Consider the following 14,809-nt stretch of genomic DNA (forward strand, 5'->3'; position numbering starts at 1 on the left):
TGGCTCGGCTCAGCGCGGCTCAACGACTAGGATTTATAAAGAAAACCTATTTTGCTTCTAATTTCTTTCCTTGTACTCACGTTAAGTCACCTTACTAATATCGAATAACATGATAAAACATAATATTGAATAGCAAAAGCAACTTAATAAAATATTATGTAGGCATGAACAATATGTACAATAGAGCAGTATAGGCAATACATAAAGCAAAAATAATTTTGGGTTTCATGTATCATGATGAAAACCTTTAAATGAAAACATTTAAACGTGGTAGAAGATGCTTCTCCAAAATCTTTCAGTTTTTTAGCACAACAACGGGAGTGTGCTTGTTAAGGCTTACGTTACTGAGGGAAAAAAGATGGAGAGGATCGGCAGCAAAGAGTGGAGAGAGTTTGAGAATTATGTAGTGTGATTTCTCACCCATTTGTACATTTATTTATAGTGATAACGAAGAAAGAATCTTGCTATCCAAGTGATACAAGTACAATGAGGAAACATCTAAAAGCTCTCCTAAAAATCCTACACTTAATCTATTACGATTTACACAATCACATTCATAATAAAATTAGTACTTTAACATTTTTAACATATTAATAGTTATTTTTAGAATTAATATTTTAAAATATTAAGAAAAAAAAACACAAAAGTGACCAAGATTGCAAACTGTGTAAAACACAATAACCAAATTGGTTAAATTAAAAATAAATTGAACAAAGTAACTTTAGACCATAGCCACAATGATCAAAAAGATTTTTAACCAAAAATTTTACGCTTTCTACAAAAATAATATAAAAATGTATAAAAGAGCGAATTTACATGATGCTTTCTAACCGGAAATAATAATAATAATAATAATTGGCGGGAGATTCAAACGAAAATAACAAATTTTTGCGGCGCCAGCGCTCAAACAAAAGTCTCAACACAAAAACACAGCCAATAAAATGGCGTGGAATCAGATCAAGTACTCGATGCTGAACCTTCGAAGCTCTGATTTCTCTATCCGTGAAGAATCCATGGATTCCCAGGTACCGATTCTTCGTTTCCATGCTTGATGGTCCACCTTATTTTCCACACTACAATTATAATCTCAACAACTTTTCACTTCCAATGTGTTTTTTTCTTTGTGGGTTCACAGATTCTGAGCTCTCCACGCTCGCTCTCCATCGCTTCCGGTTTGTATTCATCTTTTGCAAATCTCTGAAACTGAAAGATTTTTTTTTTTTTTTGTTCATTTTTTTTTTAATTTCAATTTTTTTGTCCAGAGCCTTCAGATCTGAAAAACTGGTTCCCCAGCTACCAATATGAATCACCTGCACTGAAGTCCAATTCTTTTCTCGATGATACCGTTGTCCCCGAAACTGAGATGGAAGAAAACTCAGGTGGGTTCGAGAGAAATGGAACAAAAAATGAAGCTTTTATTCCTAAGAACGAAACCCCAAATGGGGTTGTGAAATGTGGCAGCTTTTCTGGATATGAGCACGAAAGCCATTTGTTAAGTAAGGTACGCTTGTTTCTTGTCCCTTTTTGTTTAATGGGTTCTATTTCAAAGTGGAACACGATCAAAACTTTCAGTAGATATTTGTGGTTCTGAATTGGAATTCAAGATTGTAATGTGACACAATTTTCCGGTTGTAGATCCCAAGTTCTTTGGAATCAACTTCGTTCGTTTCAGGTTTGTATCACTTACCAAATTTCTTCCTTTTCTTCCGCCACATTAATTGAATTGTTTGGCTGCTAAGAAAATCCGAATAAGCAATGTATTCTTTGAAGCATATCGTATGGTTCCATTTGATTAATAAAAATGAAATGTGGCTTAATTTTGTTAACAAAAAATAGCAACGAAGTAATTGAACTGTTAACAAAAAATAGCAACGAAGTAATTGAAATGTTCTGTTTTTTGATCTGTTAGAGCCCACCGACATCAGACACTGGTACTCAAGCTATGCATATGAATCGCTATCGTTGGATACAATTGATGGTGTTGGAAATTCCATTTGCGAAGTGAGTAAACACGAGGAGGATGGCTTTTTGGTTGAAAACAACAGAGGAAAAGAAAAGGTTTCGGAGGATTTTAGTATAAACAGAAGTGATTCTGAAGAGGTTAGTGGGAGAGCTCCTAAGGAGGAAAGGCAGCCTGTAAGAGAGGTACTATTTCTGTATCTGTTCGTTTCCCTAGTATATTTTCGCTTTTCATTCTTCCAGTTGTGTTCAGCAAGCTAATAAGTAAATCCCTATACTCAACAAATATAAGATCATTCATCAATTATAGAAAACAAGGATGTATACTCCTTTTCAGGATGACATCTGAACGAGCACCGACGACCTGAATCCACTAAAACAAAGAAGTAGGAGAGCATTACAACAAAAAAACATATAGTTTTTTCGCGGACACAAATAGTCTTGTATCTTTTCCACCCCTTCTTCATAGAGAACCAAATGTACCCAAATACTCAAGCTTTTTGTAAGCGTCCACTATAATATCCTATGTACAATAAATAGGACTAGAGTTACAAAACTAACTCCAAGAAACCTCTACATTAAAGGCCTAAGAAAACCTTACAATCCCTACCTGGGAGAGAAATTAGTTTTTAACCTCGAATATGTTTCGAGATACATCAACCTTTATATCACATGTGCATTATGAATCCTTTACTCCATGTTCACTTTTAGCCACACCACAAAGAAAGTATTTTTGGTTTGTCTTGCGCAAACTTACCCTTTAGACGCAAACTCTTCTCTCAGAACATGCTTTGTATAGCCACAACCATTATATCAAAAATCTTTATGGATATCAAACCCAATGCATCATCCTTCTGTGGATGCACAACAGTCAGTTCCTCACTGCACAGAAACCTCGAACATCATCAAAGACCTCACACAGGGATCCGCCTAACCAAGTTGACCACTGAAAGTCTTCTCCTCTAAATTTAAATGGAGATCAATGAATTTCCCTAGCATCACTCGTCTTGTTCCGATTTCACCTGCCTTGGGGTCTGCACAAACTACATATTTTCAACTATTATTGTATTATGGCTGAAAATTTCTTCACACTTAATTATCTGACACAATTTTCTTCTTCTAGACTCCAGGTCCTTTAGAGCCGCCTTCGCAACTGTCAGGTTTTTGTCTCACTTACTTCCCGAAGTTAATATTTTTCCCCTTTGTTGAATTGTTTCGTTACTGATAAAATGTATGTAAGCATGGAATATTTGATGCGTATTCTCTGCTTGCATTATTCTCTTGGCAAATGTAAGATCTGGTAATTTATGTTAACAAGAAAACAAGATAATGAAGCTATTAATCCGTTTTTTCTTCCTGTTATTTTAGAGCCTACTGACATCAGAAACTGGTTCTCAAGCTATGTGTACGAGTCTCCGTCCTATGATACAACTGATGGTTTTCGAGATCCTGTTTGGAAAGAAAACAAAAGTGGGAAGGATGGGTTTCTGGTTGATAATAGCCACAGAGAAAATGAAGAGGGCTTGGAGGGTTATAATGAAAAGGGAACTGATGGCGAAGCGGTTTCTGATTTACAGTCGGAAGGGCTTGCAAAATGCATCACCTCTTGGAGAGATAATAAGCAGAAAAAACAGCCTGTAAGTGAGGTTCTCTTACTATCTCTCATTTTCCAGTTCTCGCATTTTAAACCTTTCCTGTTTTTGTTTTCTTTAGTTATAATAGTTGTTATTCGTACATGATTGAGTTAGATGAATTGTTTAAGCCATTGATTGCCCTAACGTCTGTAAATTACAGGGTCGCCCTAGCTATGGAGTAAGCGAAAACCTACTTAGTCAGAATGATTTGTGTCTCAAGCATATGCCTAAATCATGGAGAACCAAAGTCATCGCCCAAGCACAAGATGTCGAAATGTCAATCTTGAACAAGGAAAGTTGTCAATGCAAGCTATCGCCTAAGACTTTCAAGGGAACCAAAATTAAGCCATCGGACAACGAAAAAAGTCCATGCAAGAACTATGAGAAGTCTTCACAAGGCATGACTCCTAGCAAGGCCTTCACTTCACAGGAGAACTCAGAAGCAGAATTCCACACAGAAGTTGATTGTATATTAACTGGAAGTGATGCGGATTTAATTCCAAGCAATGGAGTGTCAGAACGAAAACCAACTCATGGAAGCAGAGGCAGAAAAGATGATGGAAATGAAATATCGGAAAATGGTTTTATAACAACTAGGAAAGGCAAACTTACAAGAAACAATCAGGAAAAGATAAAGATTGTGGAACGACCGCAAGAGATTAGTAAAATGACAGCTCCAATAGTCGTGAAAAGAAAAGTCTTGGCAGATGCAACAAATATTCATCATTCTCCTGCGGCGGGGATTACAGGGAAATGGAAGTGTCCTCAGAAAAGTAAGCCAAATCGAGGACCCGCTTTGAAGCAGCTTCGACTTGAGAAATGGGTTCGTAAGTTGTGAAAGCTTAGCAATTGGGTGTTTCGACATTGAGTAGATTCCGGTGGAATGTAAATGATTCTGATGCCATGATTGATTAGGCTAATTGCTCATAAGTAGCTATCATTTGAAAGAGGATCATAACTAGTTATCGAATCGATGATTTACCAGATAAGAATGTAATGGATAGGAGAAGGAAATAACCTTGGCTACTTGCTTTATCTGGTTAATCATTGATTCGATAACATTTCAAGCAAACCAAAGCCAACCAAAGCCTTATGTTTGGACTTTCGTCCGGTCATGTTGTACCAGATCATTGAAATGCCTCCAAAACTTCTAATCATGAGATATGAGGTTCTGTATATTGACAATTTGAAATCAACAAAGAGATTGGGAAACTCCAAATCTTCTTCTACTTTCGCTTTTCCCTTTTCATCTGTACCTCCTATCTCTTAATTGTGAATGGTGAAAAAATAACAATGGATGTCAGGGTTGGGTTCGGTTTCAGTTGGTTCGGTTTTTTGTCAAAATAAAAACCGAACTTAAACTTTGGTTTTGTTTGGTTTGATTCAATATTTTTTCGATTTTTTTCGGTTCGGTTTCGGTTTTTATTTTTTATTTTTTATTTTTATCTTATAAAAACTTGATCTTTTTTTTAATATGGAATTTAGAAAAGAGGTTTGCATTAGTAGACTAATAAAAAGAAAATGGGGAAAGTGGAAAGGTACTTGTACATATACAAGATCATATAAATCAATCGTATTCTATCAACAACCTCAATTGCAAAGAAAAACAATTACTGTATCCATTCAAAAAGCAAACAAATAGAAACGCTCTTTCAAGTTTCAAAGCCTTCCAAAACTTTATTCTGTAACCAATGAAATATCTTCCCTAATTGAATTAAGTATGCTTCTTGAAAAAGTCCTAGGCTTAGTTTCAAACTTGTCAACAAAGTTTCACACAAAAAACATCATGGGCATACATTCATAAAGTGTAAAGGGATTCAGTTTGGTTCGGTTTTCGAACCCCCAAAACTGAAAATGAATCAATAAGGTTCGGTTTGGTTCGATTTTTTCTTTTTCGGTTCGATTTTTTTGTTTGTTTTCGATTTGGTGTTTGGTCTTATTTTTTTCGATTTTCAGTTTTTTGAACCCACCCTAGATGATATTATGCAAATAGATGAACGATTAGCATGCAAGGATCTAGTTTGCATGCATTTGACATGCTTTAAGCATCAGTAAATTTGAATTTAGGGAAATTAACAATTTCCCAAAGGTTATATATTTTTTTCCTTTTTGTGTGTTCTATTTTTAATTTTTCATTATTTGTTCTTGGGTTGTTTTATTCACACTCCACGTTTTGTTGACTACACATCATATACTTAGTACACTCCATATTTACTTTTTAGACTAAAATTTATCTTAATACACCACACATAATTTCCAATACTATCCTCACACCCCACACTTTCTACATATACCACACACTCTCCATTTAAAATCCAAATCAAATCATGTGGTCGTCTCAATTAGGGATTTTAGATTTTACATGTGTGTGTGTGTGTGTGTGTATAACCATCTATACTGACCTTATTTGGTAGTTGTTAGAGTTTTGTTCTACAATGGATGATAGGAGTGACTTTGAGAGCTTGAAGAAAAAAATATGAAAACAATTTGGGGTGTGTTCAGAAATAATTTTATTTTTTAAATTCAAATGTGGCCTAACTTGTGACGACCTGTCCTTAATTTTATGTTTTTATAAATTTTAAAAGCATGATTTTACGAAAATGCCCTTAGAGGCAAGGGTATTAACTTTCATTGACCAACGTATAATGAGACGTATGAAATATTCTTTTGGCGTATTCCTGAAGTACTCGACGGTACAAACGCAAAGGCACAATCGGAATCGAAATCGGAGTTTTGGTTAAAATTTTACAAAACATCGAATACCGAAGAGAAATTAATAAATTTCATAATTGATAGATATTTGTTTTTGTGACTTGTTTTAGGGAGCCATGTGTGTGGCTGGGGTGGAAACAAGATTAGAGGAAGGAGAAGGAATTGACCAATAGGATAAGAAAGAAAGGAGGGAAAGGAGGGAACAGAGAAGGAAGGAGAAGAAATCGGGTCACCTCTTTGACTCGTACACCTGCACTAACCCGTTACACCCAGAATGAATTTTGGCCACCTCCACCATTTTTCAAGCCAACTACACCTACCCATCACCTGCAACCTCTTCCATAACCTCTCCTTTATCATTTCTGCCCAAGATCGAAAGGTTTTAGGTCCCGATTTCGTGAGAACCGCACCGGTGGGTGCGAAGGGACTTTGACGGTGATCCACCATTTCTGAAGCATTTCTCTTCAATTACCACCACCAAAACACTTCTCAGGAGGTCAAGAACAATGTCCAATCAGTGGTTGAAGCGTCAGAGTTGATTTGAGAACGAATCAAGAACACCCAAATTCTAGGGTTCCGGCGAGTTCATGGCGATTTGAGGCTTTTTCGGACCAAATTGGACTTGGCCATAGGTATAAAACTTGCTCTATTTATTGAGATCTTCATTCCTGTGAAGTTTGAAAATTTTTAGAATTAGTTGAATTTTCCGGCGAGTTGAGGCAGCCGGTTGCCGTGTGTGGTGGCGCGTGGGCCAAGACCCCCAACTGACCTTCCTAGGCTAAATTTGATACCCCAATTCCATATGTGAAGTCTGACTAATGAAATTTCATCGTTTGAACATAGTTTTGATAGAGACCGCCACTTGACCCTTATATGAATCGACGATCTGACCGTTAGATCATCACCAAACCTTAATACATTATAGTACGTAATATTTAAGGAAGTTAAGAACTAACGGATCAGGAATCTGATGTACAGATCTTCCCGAATTGGATTTGTTAGTTCATAAAATAAAACATCGATCGCCACTTAATTTTAGCAATTGGCGGAGATCCGACCGTCGGATCATTCTGAAACTTTAGGATGTTGTTCTAGAAGTATAATGTAGATCTCTGGAAATTACGGATTGGAAATCCGAGGAGCATATCTTCCGGATCGAGTTATGTAGGGTTGTGGACCCTACCGTCGACCTTTGACCAACGATTGACTTTTGGTCAATAGGTTACCAATCATTCTAGAACGTCCTTGGGAATGTGTTTTATGTAAGTTACTTGTTCTATCGATAAGTATTCTAAGACGTGATTTGATAATTGTTCTAGACGATTGTTCGTGACGCCTTGATATTCGTGCTACAGAGTTGTAGCGCGGACTCCAGGTGAGTGGGCATTTGTTTTCTATATATATATATATATATATATATATATATATATATATACAGTTCCAGAAACGTTTTTATATGGAACTATGCTTTATTTTCCATGTCATAAATAAGTTACATTTAAATATTGCATTGTTACACTTGTGAATAGTATTATGTGATTGAATAGGTAGTATTGCGTTATTATAAATCATAATTTATATTGTTTGATGATGCGAAGGGTCAGGTAAGTTTCAGGTGAGTATATTGTGTTGGTATTGGTTGCATTGCACATTGTTATGCATAGATGCATTTAGAGCTCATCATTGCTGCATCCCAGTGTTGGTGGTCTCGCCCGAGGCCAAGGCATAGTCCTTCACGTGATTGTTCACCTACCGCACCACATGCTCGCTTTGGATCCAAGTTTGGTGCCAGCCCTGTCGTACAGACCATAATAGGTGGTTCCGACTCGTAGGTGACCCATGATTATTTGCACAGCCTTCACGTGATCGTAGCATTTGAGCATATTTACACTCAGCCTCGTGTGCTAGCATATATTGATGAGCTATAGGTCCAGTTGTACAGGTCACATTAGATGACTTCGACTGGCATATTACTTTATATTGATTTCACCTGGCTTACACCTTTTAATGCGGAAATGTTATGACATGGCATACTTGGTTTTTACTGTCTTTGTGCATTGTTTTACGTATATATGTAGTATTATTTTCTGGAAATTATATGGGTTTTACAGCGAGGGGTTATAACGTTTTCAAAAGGTTTTTATTAAAACTTTTTTTTTCATGCCCACTCATCCTTGTTTTTTGCCCCTCCAGGTTTTAGTTGCTGAAAGTTTGTATTGACGAGGATTCTTGGCGAATCTCAGTATAGGTGGCTACCTCTGAGGGTATGATCCTTACTCACACTACTATTCTTTACTTTTAGGTTTAAATTTATTCACATTTTCCACATCACTATACTTTATGGTTTCGTCACCTTCTAGATGTCGGCCAGCACAGCTCGATTCAGAGTCCTAGTGGACATTCCGAGTCGGGATGTGTCATAACTAGTCATTTCATAATAGGATAAATAAGTCATTTAATAATAAATTTTTATGTGGGGTGTATTAAAAAATATGTGGAGTGTTAATAGAAAACCGAAGTTGATATTTTAAATTATTTGTTTAATACATTCGATATTACCTATATTAAATGGTGGATGAGTGAGTTAGGAGTAGCCATAATCATTTAGTTTGAATTCGCATTTGAGGAAAATCGAACATAAAATCCGTTACATACAAATAAAAAACAATATCAATAGATGGTAGTATTAATGACATATTTTAATATGGGTGTGCTTCTAATTATGCGTCTAGATTCGAATCTTTCTTACCATATTATAAATTTAACAATAAAAAAGTTTCTCGTTAAAATTCAAACTCAGATGCAACTGACGAAGACGTTGGATAAATTGTTGGTTTTAGTGGGACAGGTGGCATGAGTTATTGGGTTGTGTCGTCTTGTCGACAGAATTTCTCCAAACGTCTCCCTCATTTGCAGTTTGAAGCCTCTGTAGCTCCATCAATTGGCGGAAGAGCAGTTTGAGCTTTGAGCTTGAGCTTCTGAACGAAAAATGGCGGGCGGTTTAAGAGTCCTAAGCAGGTCATTGAAACATTACAAACCCACAACCTCTATATTACCAGAGAATTCACTCTCTCTTCAATCCAATCAATGGATTCACCAAACTCGCCGGACTCTGATTTTAGAGTCAACTCCGTCTCGCTCCGTCACTCTCCACCGACTCTCCGACTCCGATTCCGGTAGTTTCCAGTTTCAAAATTCGTATGAACGAGTGGGTTATCTCTGTTTATGCCAATTTTCTATGACCCAGAAAGCGTTAACCGAATTGGGTTTTGGTTATTTGGTAACAGGGATTGTTGAGGTTAGGTTGGAGAGGCCGGAGGTGAGGAATGCAATTGGGAGAGATATGCTGAGAGGTTTACAGAGTGCCTTTGAAGCTGTTAGTGAGATTCCTCTGCTAATGTTTTGCAGATCCGCAGCAAAGTTTCCAAGGTGTTCTGTGCTGGGGCAGATTTAAAGGTCGGAATTTTGATTATGTTCTTCGTCAAATCGATGTTTTTCTTTCTTTTCAATGAACTTGTACTGGATATCCAAAGAATTCTTCAAATTTATGTTCACTTTGATTTGCTTGAATGAATTATTTGTTTTGAAGAGTGGTGATATGTACAGGAGAAGATAGTGCTCACACAAGTTGTCCTTGCCTCTTAATTTGATTGGCAGGAACGGAAAGGGATGAGTGTGTCTGAAGTTCGAGATTTTGTCAACACGCTGCGCGCCACATTCTCGTTTTTACAGGTTAATCTTTGTTGTTAACCTTTGTGTTTTTCTATAGTTGTTTTGTTATTAAAAAGGCCTTGAGGATGATAGGAATTGAGTCGTTGTTTTGACACTCAGTGAGTTTTAGAGGTTAATCTTCGTTGCCACAACCACAAGTGTTTCAGATTCTGTACAACACTTTTAAAATGTTTTTTTGTTGTATGGTACATTCTACTCAGTATAACAGTGGGTATGAATGTATATGCCAGTGTCTATAACGGTGGATATTGGATGCATATTGTGAGTGTTGTTTAGTGGTGGACATAATATCAATATGTGAACGAGCAGACACTCATACATAGACGTGAGAGTCCAGGATACGTTCAGAATTATATTTGCTAATTTGATTTCACAATGGTGTTTTCAATGAGTGTGGTATGATCATTTAATGCTTAGTTTCGTTATTCACTGTTTATACGTTAGTTCTCCGTAAATTGTTTTCTTCTTCATGACACTTAAGTTCATAATATTCAGGTACTTTCTATTCTGACTATTGCTGTCATTGAAGGAGCAGCATTGGGTGGTGGACTTGAAATGGCTTTATCATGCGATCTTCGGATATATGGTAATTCCATTTCTTTAATGATATATACTGAACCAAGTTATGTTCATTAAACTATCAATCCATTCAACCGTTTATAATGCTTACTGAACCGTACCCCGTATCTGGCAACTATGATGCTTAGTCTCTGATTGTTTTCCACCATTAATGGCTTAGGAGAAGATGCAGTGATGGGCTTGCCAGAAACAGGACTCGCTATAATTCCTGGGTAGGTGCTAAATTTCAGAATCAGTTCCCATTATAACCTATGACCTCTCCCCAAGAATTGCTGATCACCTGCATCTTGTTTGACGAACACAACATTCTTTTCTGTTTCAAATTTTTCTAAGCGGGTCTTATAGCAGACCATTTCCGATCACAAAGAGATGGGAAGGATTTTAATTCCCATTCCAACTGATATTTAGTTTATGGAATTGTGTCATCCATATTGTCTACATTTTCTGGAAGAACTTTCCGCATGATTACTTCTTATTTTACTCTCTTAGTTTATTTATTTTTCTTTCTCTCCATTTTTCTGAAATTATTCGTCCAGTTCAGATCAACTCTCTTGATTATGTCCATTTACAGAGCAGGTGGAACACAGCGACTTCCTAGATTGATAGGAAAATCAATATCAAAGGAACTCGTATTCACTTGTAGGAAGATTGGTTGCAGGGAAGCAATGTCGATAGGTATGTGATGTATGTCTACTCAGTAGCTGCTTTCCTTTTGTCTTATTTTCTTTTGATGCAAGATTGTACGTCACTACAGGTTTGGTAAATTACTGTGTTCCTGCTGGTGAGGCTCATCTAAAGGCACTTGAAGTTGCTCGCAATACAAATGAGAAGGTACGGCATTATTTTATCCAGTATTGTGTTCATTTTATACTATTTGATGGGGACTGTTATAGGTTTGAGTAATCTATGAAACTGAAATTTCGCCTTCCAATGATAACTACATTCTAACGTCTCTATCAAAGTGGATGTCTATAGCTGAGACTTCTCTATTGCATAAAATCTGCTCTAATGAACAAATATTTAATACATGCACTGGAAAGGGGAAAAAGACTGTAGAAACTAAGCATCACTTGAAATCATCTTACTGGGCAAAGAAAAAAAAAGTTGCGAGTAATTGTTGCAATCAATTTTATGAAATATAGTGTTAGCAGGGTCCAATTGCAATAAGGATGGCAAAAAAAGCTATTGACGAGGGGCTGGAGGTAGATAAAACCTCAGCTTTGGCTCTAGAAGAACAATGCTATGAACAAACGTTGAACACAAATGATCGCTTGGAAGCCCTAGCAGCATTTTCTGAGAAGCGAAAGCCAAAGTATACCAGAGCTTAAGATGATAAACTTGCTATAATAGATAGAAAGAATACTTTCTGTATGTCATTTCTTAATCAGGAAGTAATTACAACTGAGTTTATATACACTTTGCTAAATAAGCTTAGTGACTAATAACACTAGATTAATGACTAATACAATGATTAGTTACAAAACAGAAAATATCTAAGTATGAGGTGTCCCTTTACCCTCCCTCAAGCTAAACGTAGGAGATCCGAGAGATAGCTTGGACTGCAACAACTTGAATCTGGCCTTGGAAAGTGCCTTAGTGTGAATATCAGCAATTTGGTGTTGAGTACCAACATACTGGATTCGAATCAGATTGGCTAAAACAAGTTCCCTGATATAATGATAATCAATTTCCACATGTTTCGTACGAGCATGAAACATAGGATTAGATGCCAAAGAGATTGCCGAGACATTGTCACACCAAAGTTGAGGAGCTTGGCGAAGGGGAAAGGTGATATCATTTAGAATTTTGCAGATCCATGTCAATTCTACAGCAGTATGGGCAAGAGAATGATATTCAACCTCTGTGGAGGATCGAGCAACAGTGTGCTGCTTCTTTGCACTCCAGCTAATTAAGTTAGTACCCAAATACACACAATAACCACTTGTAGATCGACGATAAAAAACGTAGCCTGCCCAGTCAGCATTTGAAAAGGCCGAGAGATGTAAAGAGCCTTTCTTGAACCACAAACCTTGAGTAACAGAACCTTTAAGAAATCTCAAGATTCTTTTGACTGCTTGAAAATGAGGTCTCGTGGACAATGAAGTAATTGGCACACTTGGTTCACAGCAAAGGAAATATATGGTCTTGTGAGGTACTGAAGAACACCTACAATGGATCTATATTCCTTAGGATTAGAAAATAAGGGTCCAGTATGATCCAACTTGATTGATCTAAGACGTGTTGAACATGGTTTGCTGCCATCCATCTTTGTTTTAAAAAGGATATCAAGTGCATATTTGCCCTGAGACAAAAATAAGCCTTCTGAAGTTCTGTGAACCTCTAACCCAAGGAAATAGTGAAGAGGTCCCAAGTCTTTGATCGGAAAAAGAGTACTTAGTTGATGGATAAAAGCTTGATGGTGAGATGCATTTGGACCAGCCACTAGGATGTCATCAACATACACTAGGATTATAACTAGAGAGGGTTGGTGTTGAACAAATAAGGAACAATCTGATTTTGAGTTTGCAAAACCAAGAGAGAGTAAAGTATGAAAAAGTTTATCATACCAAGCTCTAGGGGCTTGTTTCAAGCCATAGAGGGATTTTTTTAAGCTTGCAAACAAAGGAGGATCTTCTGGAATTAACAAAACCAGGTGGCTGCTGCATGAAGACTTCTTCCTTGAGATTGCCATGAAGGAAGGCATTGCTTATGTCGAATTGGTTTAGAAACCAGTTGTGTTGGACTGCAAGTGTTAACAAGATTCGAATGGTGACTGGTTTTGCAACGGGGCTAAATGTTTCTTGGAAGTCAACTCCTTCTTGCTGGTGGAAGCCCTTAGCCACAAGGCAAGCTTTGTACCTATCAATAGTACCATTGGGTTTTCTCTTGATTCTGAAAACCCATTTTGCACCCTACAATATTGTGATGAGGTGATGATGGTACCAGAGTCCATGTACCATTATGCTGCAAAGCTTGAAACTCTTCAGACATTGCTTGTTTCCAATGGGTATGTTTGGAAGCTTGTAGATAAGTGGTAGGGACAAAGTTGGTAGGATCAATTAGATGCTTAGTGGTAGCCAATACTTTAGGTTTAAAGAGGCCAGCCTTTGACTTTGTGATCATTGGATGTGTATTTGCAGAAACAAGAGGTTGTGATGTAGTAGACTCTGAGGACAAATTGTCTTGTGAGACAAATGGCACTTGGGATGAGATAGGTGTTGGAGAAGATGATGGCTGTGATTGTTGGTCTGAAGGAGACAAGGATTCATTATTGCCCAAAGATAAGGAAGTAGATTGAGAAGAACTTGTAAGAGAGACGGGAAATGGTAGTGTGAAAGTTGCTGCAGATCCTGTAGAAACAGATTCGAATAACGGAGATCCTTAAGACTGTGATAAACCTTGAAAAGGAAAGTGGTCTTCATTGAAAATGACATGCCTAGATATATACAACCTTTGTGTTTTAATATCTATGCACCTGTAGCCCTTGTGTTGCAGACTATAACCCAGAAAAATGCAGAGAGTACTCTTGCCATCAAGCTTCGAAAAGACATATGGTTTAAGCCAGGGGTAAAAACTGCAACCAAAAACTTTAAGTTTGGAATAATTTGGAGCCTTTTTGAAGAGTAACTCCCAAGGAGATTTATCCAACTTAGATAAAGGCAATCGATTAACTAGATACAAAGCTGTGGAAAAAGCTTCAACCCAGAATTTGTGAGGAACATGTGAAGCCACCAAGAGAGTTCTAGCAATTTCTGTGAGATGCCTGTGCTTGCGCTCAACACAACCAGTTTGTTTTGGAGTGTGAGGGCAACTACATTGATGAGAAATGCCATGATTCATAAGAAAGGAATTGAAAGCAAAACTGGTGAATTCTCCCCCGATCGGATCTGAAGATTTTGATTTTATTTCCAACCAAATTTTCAACATATGCTTTGAAATTGACAAATACAGAGAACACCTCAGATTTTGCCTTCAATGGAAATAACCATGTGTACTTAGTGAACTCATCAACAAATAGTACATCGTATTTGTAGCCACTAATAGAGAGCACTGGAGCTGGCCCCCAAACATCACAATGAATCAATTCAAGATTGGCAGAGACAGTACTAGTACTAGAAGAAAAGGGTAACTTGTGATTTTTAGCTATGGCACACTGGCTGCAAAAGAAATTTACAAACTTGTCACCACTGTGA

General features: G+C 37.2%; 1 protein-coding gene and 1 pseudogene across 1 annotated transcript; both read left to right on the forward strand.

Moving 5' to 3' along the window:
- Nucleotides 1–941: 941 nt before the first annotated feature.
- LOC137709948 (uncharacterized) lies at nt 942–4,431 on the forward strand. The gene is made up of 8 exons (XM_068448924.1): nt 942–1,025; nt 1,136–1,172; nt 1,263–1,501; nt 1,636–1,672; nt 1,910–2,145; nt 3,083–3,119; nt 3,328–3,596; nt 3,754–4,431. The coding sequence occupies exons 1-8, from the start codon at nt 942–944 to the stop codon at nt 4,429–4,431; spliced, it is 1,617 nt and encodes a 538-aa protein (XP_068305025.1).
- A 4,848-nt stretch (nt 4,432–9,279) lies between these two features.
- On the forward strand, nt 9,280–12,502 carry LOC137709736 (probable enoyl-CoA hydratase 2, mitochondrial; annotated as a pseudogene).
- Nucleotides 12,503–14,809: the final 2,307 nt, after the last annotated feature.

The sequence above is a fragment of the Pyrus communis genome, chromosome 12 (genome assembly GCF_963583255.1).
Source record: "Pyrus communis chromosome 12, drPyrComm1.1, whole genome shotgun sequence".
Taxonomy (NCBI): Eukaryota; Viridiplantae; Streptophyta; class Magnoliopsida; order Rosales; family Rosaceae; genus Pyrus; species Pyrus communis.

Coding starts and splice junctions, on each gene's coding strand:
- LOC137709948 (XM_068448924.1), top strand. CDS start 942: ATGGCGTGGAATCAGATCAAGTACTCGATGCTGAACCTTCGAAGCTCT. Junction 1,173..1,262: donor CTCGCTCTCCATCGCTTCCG/GTTTGTATTCAT, acceptor TTTTTTGTCCAG/AGCCTTCAGATCTGAAAAAC. Junction 1,502..1,635: donor AAAGCCATTTGTTAAGTAAG/GTACGCTTGTTT, acceptor TTCCGGTTGTAG/ATCCCAAGTTCTTTGGAATC.